A 17,317-nucleotide genomic window follows, 5' to 3' on the forward strand; every position below is an offset into this window, starting at 1 on the left:
TTCTTTTTCCTTCCTCTCCCATTTTCAAGGTGCAAAGTAGTTGTTAAATCACTGAGATTATAAGCAATTTCAGAAGGCTTGAACCGGCCTCCTGTTCCCATAAAACAAAAGGCGTTGAAGAAAAGGTGTCATTTTATGCAGACACACACTTTACAGAGTAGGTCCATTACTGGATACTTGCCTGCAAAGCGGATTTTACGATGGAAAGACATTTGCTCAATGTTTTTTAGTAAATGCCATGTTAGAGCTCTGTTCCTTTGGAAAACATTTTGACTCTTAGGAATGACTTAGTCGTTCAATTAGGAAAGCAGCAAACCTTTCAAGAACACATACTTGAAAGGACAACAATCTTTTCCTTAAGAGTATTTACACTTCTAATCAAGATCAGCCACAATAGCTGAATGCTAAATCAGCAGAATTAGCTTTGGGTTCAGTACAATGGCAGCAAGGCATAGCTCACCAGTCTCAACAAGGACCCCGTTTCTCTCCACCCCCTCCTAAAAATTCTCAAACCTTCCAATAGCCCACCAATTTTGATTTCTCGCTTTGTTTCTTCGCCCTTCATAGAGGCTGCTGTTTTTAAGCAAATAAGCAGATTGCTTTGGGCATGGGGGTGGGGCATGGGGGTGGGGAATGGGGATGGGGACAACCAGACCCAGAAGAGGCAAGGATTAACAATATGGGAGTGGGGGAGCCTGGGTGGCTCATTTGGTGGTGCACCTGACCTCAGCTCAGGCCATGATCTCACCGCTCGTGAGTTCAAGCCCTGCATCAGGCTCTGTGCTGACAGCTCAGAGCCGGGAGCCTGCTTCAGATTCTGTGTCTCCCTCTCCCTCTGTCCTTCCCCTGTTCACACTCTGTCTCTCTCTCAAAATAAATAAACATTAAAAAAAATTAAAAAAAAAACAATATGGGAGTATATAAACATTTCTAGGACCTGTGAACATAGGGAACTTTGAAATGTTCTAAAGCAAGCCTTCAATTTATGAAACCATTTCTGGCTAATAAATTCTAAAACAATGAACGGGCAAAGATTGTTTCTTTCTAACTTACAAGATTTTTTTTTCTTAAAATGTCTAAATAATCCCCAAATTCATGACCAGTTAGATGCTCCAGAAGTCTAGTATCTACTCACAAAAGCATGTAAACTCTTCTAGACAAATCAGTATTTGTCTTATCCAGTGGAACCTCTGAGAGGTTCCCCGAAACATGATACTTTTTAGTTCCTGTCAATCCCAACAGAGTACCCGGCAAGGCTGCTCAAACTCTACTAAAAGCCAGAATCACTCCAGATCTTGTGACAAACGGACCTCAAATAATAAAGATGACATATAACAACGATTCTTGGCTCTCAAAAAGTGGAAAAGTTGTAGGGGTGCCTGGGTAGCTCATTGGGTTAAGCATCCCATTCTTGATTTTGGCTCAGGTCATGATCCTAGAGTTGTAGGATCAAGTCCCAGGCTCAAGAGTAGAGCCTGCTTGAGATTCTCTCTCTCCCTCTCTGCCACCTGCCGCCCCCCCGCCCCCACACTTTTTTTTCTCTCTCTCTCAAAATAAATAAATCAATCTTTTTTTTTTTTTTTTTTAAGTGGAAAGGCTGGGACTGCCTTAACATGAAGTACAAAACGGGAATACACAGAGCAATTGCCCCAAATCCTTTCATCTTAGGGTTGACCAGAACCTAAGAGCCTGTGGCCACCTGTGGGTAAACATCAGATACATAATGGAAACAGCTCTTCTACAAAGTAGGTCACTTGAAGAACAAACTTACGCAAGTCAAACTTAAATATCACACGAAGGAGGCCAACGCGATATCTGGGTTGTTTCATGTCAAATTTAAGGTTCATTGCTATAGGTTGAGTTGGGTCACTCAAAATCTGTATGTTGAAATCCTAATTCCTAGTACTTCAGAATGTGACCTTATTTGGAAAAAAGCTCATTACAGATGTAACTGTCAAGATAAAGTCACACTAGAGTGGGCCTCTAATCCATTGTGATTGATTTCCCTATAAAGAGGGGAAATTTGGACACAGACACATACACGAGGACGCCATGTTGGGGACAAGGGCAGAGATTGGTGTGGATTCCGCAGAAGCCAAGGAATGCCAATGACCAGCAAGTCACCAGAGCGTGGAAGACAGGCATGGGGCAGATTCTCTCTCACAGCCCCCAGAAGGAATCAACCCCACTGACAACTTGCTCTTGAACTTATAGCCTCCAGAACTGTGAGAAAATAAATTTCTGTTTTTAAGTTACCATGTTTGTGATACTTAGTAAGGGCAGCCTTAGCAAACTAGTCACAAACCATCATGCTACTTGTGGTGGACTGCAGAAAGGCATTTCTTTTCTATGTTTACTATTAAGGTTGTCAGTTCTGGAGCAGGGATGATATTCAGGCCATTTTGTTCTGCCTTTGCTTGAAACAGTATGTGTCAGTGGCAAGATAATGGCAAGGGTCTTGACTTGGTGGAATGTTCTCGGAGGGCAGAACACCTCCTCTGCAGGAGAGCACCAAGCCACGAGCCCTGGCTGCTTCTCAAGGCCCTTTCCATTTGCCCCTGGACAGGTGATGCATGCCCATCCCAGACGAGAGGGAAAGAGAGAGAACCATGCGGTGCAGTGAAGGAGAGTTACCCGCCCCTTCTACAGAGGCCAGGGAAGGAAGGTGTTGGTCCAGCTTTAGTGCTTTAGGCACAGCTCACCCTGAAGTCCCCTTCTCCTTCTTCTCCTACTTGCTCAGAATATCACCTCCTCTGGGAAGTCTTCCAGGATTCCCCTCAACCAGAACAATGGCTCCTCCTTTGGGTCCCAGTGTACTATCAGTGAGTTGTTTTCACGGCTCTATTTCCCACACAATAGAATGCCTTTAAGAGTCGGCACCATATTTTTATATCCCCCTTTGCACCTAGCAAAATTTTTCCACAGATTTAAACAAAGTATGTGCTATCTAATGAATCTTCCCCGCAGTCTCCTCAAAGCAACCTATTCCAAGAGAAATCATGTAGAAATGGCCTCATGTGAATATGACATTCTGAAAATTTCCATCACAATATGAGGCTATTTCAGCTTTGGGTTAGGACTCTAAATAATTTTTTTAATGATTTTCTGGATTTTTTGGATATTGGCCCGGATATTTACTTTTTATTCGTTATGAGTTTTCTTCTCATTTTAAACGAATATTCACTTGCGATTAAATGAAACACGAAGGGCAAAACCTCAAGGCCAAACAGATCTCTCTTGCAGGGGCTGAAGTAAGTCCCCATAATCTCCACACGTTCTTACAAAAAACGGGAAACAAACTATAGACACGAAATGTACCTGGGTCAAACTGAATCAGTTTAGATGGAGTCAGAGTGAAGTCTTTTCCAACTGTAGCAGACACTTGCTTGACCTTAAGAGGGAAAAAAAATATCCTTTTTTAAGAAAAATAAATATTAATAGAGAAACATCTAGTCTAGTATCATAACAGATTAAATTCATGCTTTTTTTTTTTTTTTTTTTTTTTTTTTTTAGGGAGGCTCTATGCCCAACCTGGGGCTTGAACTCATGACCCCAGGATCAAGAGTCGCATGCTCTACTGACTGAGCCAGCCAGGTGCCCTTAAATTCACGCTCTTAAGTCTGTTTTTAACATAAGGGCTTTTTAAAAATTATAATCAACCATTTTAGATCTAGGCTACATGGATCTTCCTTAAAGTTAACTTTTTTCTTAGACTAATATCAACAGAAGTAAAAGTAAAGCTTTTTTTTTTTCTTTTTTTCCTTTTCACTTCTTTCTAAACGATTTGGTCTTTGGAGAAAGCAACATAAATTTTAAACAATATTTTTCTCTTTGCTATGAGTATCCATTTATTACCTTACCTTCCTCCTACCCCAACCTGGCTTTGAAATAGTGCCTGGGAGGGAAGGGGCGGGGGGAGGAGAAGTAGCACCAGACAAGTAGCTGTGAGGTACCCCACGAGCTCCAGGGCACTGAGTGACTTTGACAGGTTGAACCGAAACGGGCCTCGTCCATTCTCCTGTCTGGGGGAAACCATCTCACTTCACAGAAGTGAATGAAAGCTCCACGAGGGTGACAGCCCTGGTGAACAGCCACGCAAAATCAATCCGCACGCAGGACTGAGGGTTTTCGAGGCTCCATCAAGTAAGTTGCTAACAACAACAACAACAACAACAACAACAACAATTGCTCTAAAGAGACGATTTACTGATCTCCTGTTCCCCACTCGTAGGGCTAAAAACCAGAGGGGATTTAGGGCTCTCAAGTCACGACCTATCTTCCCCCAGAGGGAGCCTAAATACGTGTTAAGAAGAGTGTCCTTGGCGAGTTTGAAAAAGGTCATCGGATGAGAACCCTGCGTAAGCACAACAAGCAGCTGTTACCTTGCACTCTTTTAGACATCTGAGATGGCCCAGAAAGGGAGTTACTATATTTCCTCACTTTCCAACAAAGAAATCAAGTGCACAGTTGCAAACTTAAAAGTTCCCATTTTTTCTGGCTTTAGATCCTACCTCCATTTGTAATCAAAGGCCCCGAGATCTGCTAATGGGCCTGCAGTGGAAACGTTTTGCTGAAGAGGGTACTTCCTCCCAGGCTTCCACTTGTTCTTGGCCTACGATGCCAAGGCTCTTCCTGAACCACCTTTCGTTGCGAAAAGGCAGCCCATCGTTCTCCTGTATCTACCATATGCTGGAAGTTACATTTCCGCGCACATGCAAGTACTTAGTATTTACCACCACTGGGTTTGCAGAATCCGATGTGGGAAAAGGAATGGTCTGAGAAAAGGTGGTCGGAACAATGATCTCGGTGAAGGTGCACAGTTCGAACCAGCACAAACAACACAGGGGAGAGCGCTTTCTCTTTGCTTCTGGTCAAGACGCCAGTAAGCTCTGGTAGAAAGCAGCACCTGGGCTCTAGGTAGAGCTGTCCCTGGAGGCTCAGGGCTGTGTTTGATGAAGGCCTGGCCACTCAGCTGGCAGGCTCACAGTGTGCATTCAGCTTCGGGAGACAAAAGGTTCCCTGTCACACCACATATGTTCTTTCTACCTGGCAAGGTGAATGGTATATGGCCCAAAACTCTAGACTCGAGCATATGGTGTTGTCTGTAGAAGACCAAAGCGTTATTAGAAAACCGTTCGGACAGATTTCTTTTTGTGTGAACAATCTGGAAAGATAAATACCAAATGTGGATATGGTAGAATTTAGGTGCACAAGGTTCTGAGGGTGATTTGAATTGATTATTGTAATTGAGATTTAACTGAGATGACCATTTTTTTTTTTCCCCCAAAAGCTAATATCACTCACTGCCCTTTTCAGGAGATTGAGGAGCAGTATTCAAAGCTCATTTGCCATTGTTAGTTTGTGAAAGCTTTTCAAGCTGCCATTCTCTTGAAGTGGTATTGTGATGGCAACTCCTAAAAAAAAAAAAAATTCCTTCAATTCTAGACGTCTTCGGTTGTGCTCCATGGTCCGTGTCTATGGAAAGCAATAGCAAGTTGACTAATCAATCTAAAAGTGATTACTGAGTATCCTTTATATCTCAGAGGCCTGGATTGATAAATGTTCTCTTAATTTTGACTTGGGTGACTCTTTTTTATTTTTGAGAGAGAAAAGTTCATGCAAGTGCAGAAGAAGGGCCCAGGAGGAGAGAGAGAGAGAGAGAGAGAGGGAGAGAAGAAGAGAGGGAGACATTCCAAGCAGGCTCCATGCTCAGCATGGAGGTTAACGTGGGCTCGATCCCATGACCTTGGGATCATGACCTGAACTGAAATCAAGAGTCGGATGCTCAACTGACTGAGTCACCTAGGCGCCCCAATCTGGGTGACTCTTAAGTTTGTCCCTTGATTTTCCTCATCCACTGAGACCACACGAAGCGATCCTGGTGCATACTAAGAGAAAGCCATTTGGGGGCTGAAATGTGGTCTGGAGACCTCATTGAATGTCTTACATGCAGGGTTTCTTTTCCAAAGCAGAGTTTGGCCAGGGTTCACTAGGTTGGATCCATCTCCCTGTAAAATCAAACTTCAGGACTTAGTAACCAGATTTAAAAATTAAAAGTGAGTTAGAAATTCCTTATCCAGGAGCTAATGAAGTTAGATAAAAGGTGGAAGGACAAGGAGATGTTTGATGCAGAATCTCCAAAATAAACGTGGCAATCCTGCAATTTGAAATCTCCTTGGTTACTGTGGTTTTCTCTTTAAGAAAATCATGAAAGGCACCAACCAGCAACCCAAGTTTTAGCCTGGAAGTTTATATTTTAGACTTGTTACCTTTACACTCACGAAGGCTGAGTCCATGGAATATCCCCTTCTGGTAATTTCTAAGGATAATATGCCCACAGTCTCACAGACCTCATATTCAGCCTGTGACCATTCAATATGAGACCACTTCAGTTCCAAACTGTGCATGAAAGGAAAAGAAAAGAGAAAATAATTTTTTAAAAATGCATAGTAAATGCCAGTAGGGATCCTCTGATTGGTAGGAGATGGAACTCATGGTGGGAGGTTCCTCTCATGGTGACAGACGTGGTTCATCAACGTACAACAGTGTTAAAAATGCCTTACACTTACCTGGTACCTTTTAGTTCAAAAAGAAATTTCACTAACAATCTCATCTGATGCTTACAACAAATGCCATGAGGCAGAAAGAGTAAATGTTAGAATTCTATTTTACAAATGCAGAAACTAAGGTTAAGAAGCTGTCAGAGGTCCCCCAGTTATTAATGACAAGAAAGGGACTCAAATCTGAGTGCTCTGAAGGGAAATAAACCAGCAGTTGTGAAGTTCAAGGAGACATTCTTTTTTTTGTTTTGTTTGTTTTTTGGGAAAGACCACTGATAGGAAATCTTCTCTCTTATTTTTTGGCCCTCATTAGTACATCAAGAACTCCAGATGCATATCTCTGAACTTAGGTTCAGTTTAATAACCTGTTATCTTTCAGGATGTGCCCAGGAATTAAAATGTGCATGGGTTTTATAACCACTATCTATTCCTTCTTCTGCACATATAAAAGGGCTGACTGACATGTAGCTTGGATGCAACTGAATAAACCTGATAACTAGGGGTGGTCTTTTTCCCACAAGAGATTTAGTGATCCCAACATTGGATGGAAGCTGTCTACTTTACTCCTCATAATACATAGAGAATTTTTTTCTTTTTTTCAGAAAAGAAAACCAAGCTTAAGAGAGGTTCCATAATCAGCTTAAAGGCAAAAAGCTATGACAAAGCTAATAGATGGCAGAGTTGAAATCTCCAGCCTACATCTGAAGCCAAATGTTCCATTCCTTCTGTACCACTCTTCTTCCCAGTTGAAGTCCTTCATGACTCCTGTCGCTTGAGCTCAAGCAGAGGAATACAATTTTACCCCTACATTTCCCTTTTTGAGGTGAGAAGATGTGAAGTTGGTTACCTAAACATTTCTCTCCAAACGTGCTCTTACCTTTTGCACCCCTGCAACCTTCAGCAATATAAGACACAAGCCATCTTCACTATCATCATTTAACACACTTCATTACTTTTGTTCCTTTCTTTTCCCTTTCATTATACATTTTCAAAACCCTCAGTGGTTGCCTTACTGTATTCTCAATCTTCCAACTAGATGTAGGCTCTTTCTTCTAGATTTCTAAATGTATTTTTTTTTTTTTTACAACTTTTTCCTGCAGAACTAGAAATCCTGGGTGCCACCATGTAGGGCATGGAGTCTCCAAATTCCACAGAGTTCTTCAGGCTTTCCTGGGGACCATTCACATTAAAGAGTAAGGGTATCCCCTCATAACCTCTTCATGTCTTTGCACCAATCGTGTGTCACAGTTACGTACTCTAAGTGAACCAGCAAGATAAACTCAATAGCACTGTCTCTTACTCCAAGGACAAGGGGCCAGTGGGACAAGGTGGTGTGGGAGCATGGGATTATGGGAGAGGTTCATAAATCTATATGAACATACATGTTTATTCAGTCAGTACATAAATTTATTGTCACTGGCTTGCCGGGCTTCATAAAATTTTGACGTGAAAACAGAATCCTCATATTAGAAATATTTGGGATCTTCATGGGTTTTTGATGTAACTGATTTCAACTCTGGCATGGAACTGTCAGGAAGTAAAGAAATAAATGGCTATGCTTAAAGAATCACAAGATTGGGGGGTGGGGAGAGGGAAAAGTGGGTGATGGGCATTGAGGAGGGCACTTGTTGGGATGAGCCCTGGGTGTTGTATGGAAACCAATTTGACAATAAATTACGTTAAAAAAATAAAAATAAAAATAAAAGAACCAGAAGATAACAAGTGACAAGAATATGACAAATGCCATAAAAACCACATATTGCCAAGAATCTTTAAGGACCCCGCTAAATGAGAAGGGGGGGAAATCAACAAGATGGATTGAAGGAAAGATGAAACAGGAAGGAAAGAAAAGCAATGGGAATGAGTGAAATAGATAAATACAATGAATTTCAGCTAAGTCTCAATAAGGTTTAAATGAGTTTCAACGTCCACTCTTCAGAGAATCCATCTACTGCTAATACGAACCACGACAAGCAAAAATTCATCAATGTCACTCTGCAGACCCAGGCGACCTCAAAGCCTAAAGCTAAATGCAATTTTGATTGCTGATCTAGATCCATAAAGGGACCACAAAGAGTGCTGTTCAGCTTCAATGCACGAAGGGCTTTGGCGTTTGGGAAAGTGTGCACATTTCCCTGATGCACGATTAGAAAGTTGCATACTGCTTACAGGATAACGTTGTCATCACACACTGTTCTAGTTTTATTTTCCTCACTATAAATAATAAAGACCCATTGAAAAGCCATGAAATGTAAGCCACGCTATATGCCTTCCAGAAAAATATTTAAATCACAAAGCACACGCATACCTACAGGATATGTGCAACACATGTTTTGAATGTGTTTGGTTTTTGCAGTACTGACTTTGAAGATCTTTCTATTGCTGAGACTTGCTTAAATTCTACACAAACACCTAAAAGAAAAGAGATGCAGTCAATCACTTAGGAATTCTCCCTGTGAGAAGCCACATAGCTGTATGCTGGGCATCATGTAGATAACCAGATGCAGGAGCCCACGAGAGAAATTTGGAAAGCTCTGGATGTGTAGGTGTTATGTAGACAAGAGTTGGGTCAGATCTTCACATTTTAACGATCCCTCCCTTCTCCTATTGCCATTGAGCAAAGCTCAATCTAAGGTCAGAAATGAAGTTTATGGACACACTTTATGTGAGACCATATGGCAATCATTTCAAGTCAGTTAGCAAGAAGTGAGAATTCCTTAATTCCCTAGGCCATGGTTTCTCAACTTGGAGACCATTGACATTGGGACCTGATAGTAACTGAGGTTGTTCTGTGCATTATACAATGGTTAGAATCATCCCTGTCCTCTGCCTGCTAGATGCAGTCACATCGGCCCCTCCAATCAAAACTGTTTCCAGAAATTTCCAAATGTCCCTTAGGGGTAAATCATCCTCAGTTGAGAAACACTCCCCTCAGTGATTGTGGGGTACTGATCACAATAAGAAATTTGATATAACGTGGAAACTGAATTTGAATTTCCAACAACCACTACTGTGAGTGGAAGACATAGAATGCAACAGTAGAGATTAAACCAGATTATAAGTCATGAGGCTTCTGGTCCCTCTACCGTGCACAACAGGATCTTGAAGTGCAGCATAAGACAGCTGTCTTGCTTTGTTGAGGTTCCCATCTCCATTCTTACGCCTCTTCTTTTGTTTTACTTTGGCACATATTTTAAATTTACATATTGCCTTTTTATATTTTACATACACATACAAGCAGTGACATGGTTATAAATATCTTAACAATGGCCTCTCCAGAGGGAAGAGGGATGTATGTGTGTGTGTGTGTGTGTGTGTGTGTGTGTAGTATAATACTGATTTAAGGATGTATAGGACATAATTTATAAGTAATAGTATTAGATAATAGTATTAGATATACTATACTTTTAATTATAGATCTCACATAGTTGATTCTCAGATAACATTTTTCTTGATTTTTCACCAATTTTTGGTATGAATACCAGAAAAGCCATTTAAGCACCCAATTTATTTTTTTTCAGATAGTTAGCATTTTATTTTATTTTTTTTAATGTGAAATTTATTGTCAAATTGGTTTCCATACAACACCCAGTGTTCATCCCAACAGGTGCCCTCCTCAATACCCATCACCCACCCTCCCCTCCCTCCCACCCCCCATCAACCCTCAGTTTAAGAGACTCTTAAAAATTGAGATTAAACACCCAGTTTAAAGTCAATCCATCCCCAAAGTCTGGATCTACGATCCCCCTTATCCTGACCAATTTTCCAAAGTAGTCATTTTCCAAAGTAGTATCATACAGACCATAGTACCTAATTTGTTTAGATATGAAGTATGTGCCTAAGTAAACAGAGGCCTCTGGTTCACTGATACAGTCCCAAGTCCCCTGGAGAATGACCAGAAAATAGTAAGAGCTCAATAGATACTTGTTAAATGAAGGAAGGAATTTTTTTACCCACTGTTTCCCAGGCCAGGTTGACCACTGAAACCTTTTTTCTCCCCAGCCCTATTAACTGATGTTAAATCATAAAATTTGAAAAAAAAATCTAGGATAGATGATCCTCACATGTTCTTTCTGGCCCTTACTCTGGATTCTTTAGCTATTCTTGTATTTTATAAGAGTATTGAGAAAGATGGCGTTGATAAAAGAACATTCTATCATAAAGAATGATTGCTTAACACACATCTACGGTATTTCTAAGGTATGTGCATGATTCTCAACATTTGGCAATGTCTGGAGACAGCTTTGATTGTCACAACTGGGAAGGGGGTGATGGTGGTGTTTAGTGGGTAGAGACCAAGGATGCTGTAAACATCCTACAATATACAGGACACCCTGCCTGCCCGCAGCTCTCCCCTAGTCCATGGCAAAGAATTATCTTACCCAAATTCTCAATAGTGTTACAGTAAAGTAAAAATATATGTACATTTTCTGATATTTTATTTTGCGGCTACTTGACTCATTTACATGAAGGAACAATGAACTGCAAGAACCACTTGGGATTAAAACCCCAGTTTGGGATCTGGGACATTAATCTAGGTTAACAAGAGTGTGGGAAAAAGGTACTTAGCTGCTCTATGCCTCAGTTTCCTCACTTCCCAAAGTAAATAATGATGAGTCTGTACTTCAAAGGGGTTAAATGAGCCTTAATGGATACTCATTAAGTATTTTGAGTTTCTCAGTGAAAGGTTTTACAGAAGCGAAAATTGTGAGTAAATTATTCTTACGACTAGCTCTTCATTTATAATCAAGTAGCATATGACTTAAGAAAATTGAAAGGTTAAAAAATATTTTTCCAAGTGTTCTAAGACTTATCAATTCAAAGAGGATGCTATTAATCTCCATAATCTAATGCTATGAACACCTGTGTTTTTGATGCTGTCTTTCTCTCATGGTAATGGGAAAACGGTGTTTAGCCAGGAGGCAGGATAGTGAGTACCCTAAACCAGTGCTTTGGAGTCAGACACATCTTGCAACCACTTATTAGTGTGTGATTATGGTCAGTTACCCAGTCTCTCTAGGCCTCCATTTGTAATCTGTTTAAAACGAGGAGAATGATACTCCTGTGAAATGATGAAAATTAAAATTCATTAGTATGTATAAAGCACCTGTACACAGTGGGTGCTTAATAAGTGCCATTTTTTTCCCTTCCCTTCCTCTGCGTGTTCTTAGATCTACCGGGAGACAAATACTTTAACTCCTGGCTTGCAGGTATAATGTGAAATCTTTACCTAGCACATAGTTTCAACCTCTTCCCCCGCAAGGTGTTTCATAAAAGTTGCTAAAACGTTGCAGGGTGCGCCTGTTAGAAATTCTTTTTCGGTTTGATCTCTTTGTCCTTTCTCTTTTGAAGCCAAGAATGAATAAGGGTAGCCAGAGGGAGGAGAAGAATCCGTCCTTGGAATCATGCAGCAGCTGGAGAAGCAGCCCAGAGTTATGCAGAACTTCAGCCTGGGTCAACTTTTCTTTTTAAGTTCACTTTTTTTTCCCCCCCAGTGGGCACATGAAAGAGGTCAATGTAGAAGATGTGTTAAGAAACTGCCTCGGTCAGAAGTTGGCTGCACCTGTGGGCTGCAAAGGTGTTTTTGAGGAACAGAGCGAGACCTTGTTAGCTGAGCTTGGGAGCTCTGCAGACCATCCTGAGATTGGGGCAGGGCTAGAAGACAGGTATGACGTGTGAGTCATGCCAAGGCACGAGCCGATGAGATGGGCACTCACTTTGAGGTCGTGAGGTCAGGGTTCACTTTCAGCTCTGCCGCTCATTCATTTAGCGACTTGTGGCCAATTACTTAAATGCGTGGAGCCTAATTTCCTTATCACCCTCAGAGGACTGTATTTTGCAGATTAAATTAGACAACATATGGGAAAGCACCTAGCACTGTGCCTGAAATTTAGGCACTTAGCCAAATCGAAATCTTTATGCAAATTTCCATGGGTTTTAGTGTGATGAAATAATTGCTATTTACGATAAAATGTCTCCCAAATGTATCCCATGCAAAATTTGTTCCGTGAGCTATTCTGGGGTGGGGTGGTGGTAGTTCTATAGTCAAATCAAGTGGAGATATGCTGTATAATATTTCCCTGGCTCGGAAACTCCCACTCCATACAAGCATCTCCGCAATTCTAGGTTGTGATGCAGTTAAACAGCATACAAACTAGCTAGCCAGCTAGCCACAACTTGATCAAATCAAGACTTCCTAACGCCTTTTTTTAAATTGCATTTTCACCTTATTTTTTTTAAATTTATTTACTTATTTATTTTATTTATTTATTTAGAGCAAGCATGTGCATGCAAGCAGGGGAGGGGCAGAGAGAGAGGGAGGGAAAGAATCCCAAGCAGGCTCCACTCTGTCAGTCCAGAGTCCTATGTGGGGCTCCATGCGGAGCTGATCCCAAAAACCATGAGATCGTGACCTGAGCTGAAACCGAGTCAGGCGCTTAACTGCCTGAGCCACCCAGGCGCCCCATCCTAACACCTTTTCTAATGGAATATCTCATGACCCTTCATTATTGACATTCTATAGAAATGTTCCAATAGCAAAAAACTTACTAGCAGTCAAGATCCTGAACAATCCCACTGAACATGGGTCCTTCTTGGTTTTTGTAAAAGAGCCTCCTTTCTGCTCCAGATTGCACCAGTGGTCCCTTTAGCTTTATTACAGAAGGTTTTCACCCCCTCCAAATGCATGGAATATTAATCTATTAATCCTGTCTCAGCCAAACAAGAACACGAAATTACAAAAGACTTCGCTTAGTCATTCATAAGCATATTGACTGTTTACTTTGTGAATCATGATACTTCTTCAAACAATCAATCTTGTACTCACATGAATGAACAACAGCAATCACCACCGCAAGTCACATTGGTCAAGGACTTGAAAGATGCAAGATGCTCTCACACGCCTTATCTCATTTGTTTCTCTAAATAAATCGTGGTATTGGCCCTCGTTTGACAGATGAGATAACTAAGGCTTGCACGATCACCTAGGTCAATGGCATAGCCAAAGCTCAAGCCCTGTTGTTTTGTTCTTTGGCTCTAAGTGTGGTGCCTTATTGTTTGTTATCTGTATCATAATTCCCATTGGGTTGGACATGGACTGCACATTAATATTGATAGCTGTAATTTATTTTAAAAAAAAAGCTAAAACTTAAAGTCCTTAACGAGTAAGTATTACTTCCTTCTTGTTGCCTGGGTGGCCAATGACTAGAGAGAAAGAAGGAAGACAAATCTGCTGCTCCTTTCCCAATAGGCCAGTTTAGCAGACTTGTTAAGAGTGGGCAAGAAGTGGGGCGCCTGGATGGCTCAGGCGGTTAAGCGTCTGACCTCGGCTCAGGTGATGATCTTGGGGTTCATGAGTTCAAGCCCCACATCAGGCTCTGTGCTGATAGCTCAGAGCCTGGAGCCTGCTTCCGGTTCTGTGTCCCCTTCTCTCTCTGCCCCTCCCCTGCCTGCTTCTGTCTTTCAAAAATGAATAAATGTTAAAAAAAAAAAAATTAAAGAGTGGGCCAGAAGTTCTTTAGTACGATGAAGGAAACCATGGACTCTAGAGCATCCTTCCTGGGTCTGAATCCCAGCTCCTTCACTAGTTACATGAGCTTTGAAAAGTCACCTCCCATCAACGCGCTTTAGTTTTCACACCTATTGATTCTGGATTATGATGGTACCTCATAGGTGGTTGTGACATTAAAATGAAGAGTAAGGGAATAGAGCAGAAAACAACTGTATTGCAAATGCCTATAACATACATTGTACATGTAACTACGTTCTTGCAGGCTGCTTTGGAAAGACAGATAGCTACTCGCAAAATTGTTGCTTACTGGAATAATATGCTTCTTGTTCCAAAAACATCTACTTCCAAATGAGGTAAGGGACAGCTATACCATCCACAAATTATGAACATAAATTCTGAGTAATTTCTACCCTCCCCTACCACTCGAAAGAAAGCAATGTGATATGTGTCAGAAGCAAATCAAAATTACTTCTGGGTTCACCCTTGGTAGGCACATTTTATATCATCTTGTTCCACTGGTTCCCATCATTTCAAGCTGAAATAGAAATATCTTCAGCAAGGTACATGAGAACATATCACAGAAGCAGGAATCTATCTAAAATAGCCTCGATTAAGATTATAAATTCTTCTGTGATTCTCCTCTGAATTTGAGAATTATTTTAAAACACAAATCATCTTCAAAAGCAAAACCCTAACCTTGAGGAATGAAAAGGGCACGTAGTTGAAACAATATCAATCTAGCACCACTTTGGGAGAAAAAAAATCGTCAGCCATGCTATGCTAACAGGTGGAGGAATAGGGGTCAGCATTCGGTCAACAGCAAGTCTGATCAATACTCCTGTTCTTTAGTCATACTATTAAAAAGCAGGCATGGGGCGCCTGGGTGGCTCAGTCAGTTAAGCGTCCGACTTCGGCTCAGATCACGATCTCACGGTATGTGAGTTCGAGCCCCGCGTCGGGCTCTGTGCTGACCGCTCAGAGCCTGGAGCCTGTTTCAGATTCTGTGTCTCCCTCTCTCTCTGACCCTCCCCCGTTCATGCTCTGTCTCTCTCGGTCTCAAAAATAAATAAACGTTAAAAAAAAAAATTAAAAAAAAAAAAAAAGGAAAAAAAAAGCAGGCAGGGCGCTGGGGTGGCCTGAGTTGAAGCCCCCGCTTGAGCTCTGTGCCAACAGCTCAGAGCCTGGAGCCTGTTTCAGATTCTGTGTCTCTCTCTGTCTCTGCCCCTCCCCCACCCCTCAAAAATAAACATTAAAAGATAATAATAATAAATTTTTAAAAAGTGTGTGCTTTAAAAAATAAAAATAAATAAAAATAAAATAAAAAGCAAATATAGGAACCCCTGGCTGACTCAGCCAGAAGAACGTGCGACTCTTGATCTCAGGGTCTTGAGTTTAAGCTCCATCTTGGGTGTATGGAGTACTTAAGTAAATAAATATTTTTTTTAAATAAAAGCAAATGTAATCAATTTATTAATGATTTTGGAACAGGGTTGTTTTTTTTTTTTCATTTTCTTGAGAATTGGAAGACATTTGTCTGAAATTGCAGTTAGGTAATATATTTTCTATAAGGATGGTAATGCCAAGGAATTGTTTCTTTCGGACAAGATCAGTTTAATGGGTGGTGGTCATCCATTTGAAGTTTATAACCTCATGATTATATTTTCATGTCAGGGCCCAGGTTTTCCTTCTCCATGCGTATTTCCCAGCTTCTGCTACTGTGAACCTGGCATATAATAGCCACTCAATAAAAATCTGGGAAGGTTATAAATCTGGGCAGGTACTTTATATCAGGGCCAGGGCCATGCAGGTGGGACTCTGGGAATGAATTTTGTAAAGAGAATGCGTTTTTCTAACAATGACTATAGAGACCTCTGCTGGCAACAATTGGAACTACAATCCAGGGTCAGAAAAAGTAAGAATGGAAACCAGAGAGGCGAATTTGTTTTCTTTCTCTGTCTATATTCTGACATAAAAAGCCCATAAGGGGGCTGTACCAGCTTATGACATGTAGTTTGATTAGATGGAAGCAAATACAGAAACTAGGATAAATAAGCGACTTTTCTATAAGGTGACTGGGAAGAGTGTCAAAATTCAAAAGAAAAACACAGCACAAGGAGAATTGGACTATAAATAACCTTTCTGTGATTTTTTGCTAGCTGGTAAGCTATTCAGGGTCTACACTCAAGAGAAGTTTAGAACAGGGGCCCCGTCAGAAATATTACAATAGTCATTCATCTTGTAATTGTGAGGATTTGTTACTCTGATGGTTGTACATTCTGTACGTTTCTAAGCGTCACTACTTGTCTATTCTCCCCTTTACGCTGTCTTCATCTTACCTGCGATAGGTTTATTAGCTTAAAGATGCAGTCACAAGTAATCATTTGGATTTTTCGTTTCTTTGGAAGGGAAGAGACGTTTTGCTAACACTTCCTGACTACCCCATTCTTCCTGCTGTAGGTATTTTAGAAGACTCTGGTTACTAACGCAGTCCTAGAGTGACCTCTTGCTGCACGATTTGTACATGAGCCTGCAAACTCAGTCCTGAATGTCAGTGAATTGTCAAGACAGAAACTTCTGTGTGTGTGTGTGTGTGTGTGTGTGTGTGTGTGTGTGTGTGTAGGTAGAAGTGTAAGCATTTACATGAGTAACATGAATGAGCCAGCACTATATAACTTAAATTTCTAATATTCTCATCTTCTATAAGACTACTGGCTTTCCTATTATCACCCATGAGAAAGAAAATTCTTTCTCCAAAATAAATTCTGTGGGCTTCTAAAATGGCCTGTCCATTGATCTTCATATTTTGTTTGAAGAAGAATATTTCACATTCATAATCAGATACATTCTGGACATTATATACAGGACCACTGAACAAGCAAAATAATTTACATTTGAGGAGCGGCAGAGTTCCCTGTGGGGTCCATGATTTGAAATTCCAGGATATCTGAATTAACTTCCAAAGATGGGTTTAGGATGTAAAGAATGGTCTTACTGTTTAAGTCCTTTTGGGTAAATTTCTCGTGGATAAATTCACCTATAAAAAAGAAATGAATACATTTCACAGGGATTCAAACAAAACGTTAAATAAAAGTTGATAAATTGTATGCCCATTTTAAGCACAGCTTTAAAAACAGCCAAAGTATACATTTTTAAAGAAATGAACATTGCGGCAAGTATCTTAAAACTCATATGCAATAAAATTATATTAGGCTTTAAATTTTACTTTGGCTCAGAAATATTGTCTGAA

The 17,317-nt window shown here is 40.7% G+C and overlaps 1 protein-coding gene across 15 annotated transcripts in view; it reads right to left on the reverse strand.

Annotated features, from left to right (window-relative positions):
- The window catches only part of FREM1 (FRAS1 related extracellular matrix 1), a 199,704-nt gene that overhangs the window by 23,271 nt on the left and 159,116 nt on the right, over positions 1-17,317 (reverse strand). For 12 of the 15 annotated variants that reach the window (XM_053907946.1, XM_053907948.1, XM_053907942.1 and 9 more), the window contains 3 exons: positions 16,960-17,104; positions 6,270-6,399; positions 3,319-3,391 (listed from right to left, as the gene is read on the reverse strand). In XM_053907946.1, the coding sequence (XP_053763921.1) occupies positions 3,319-3,391; positions 6,270-6,399; positions 16,960-17,104 (348 nt within the window). Of the gene's footprint in view, positions 1-3,318; positions 3,392-6,269; positions 6,400-8,868; positions 8,973-16,959; positions 17,105-17,317 lie in introns of those variants that run through there. The other 3 variants (XR_008424201.1, XR_008424202.1, XM_053907950.1) reach the window with 3 other exon arrangements.

The sequence above is a fragment of the Panthera pardus genome, unplaced genomic scaffold (genome assembly GCF_024362965.1).
Source record: "Panthera pardus isolate Hobbes unplaced genomic scaffold, ASM2436296v1 HiC_scaffold_20, whole genome shotgun sequence".
Taxonomy (NCBI): domain Eukaryota; kingdom Metazoa; phylum Chordata; class Mammalia; order Carnivora; family Felidae; genus Panthera; species Panthera pardus.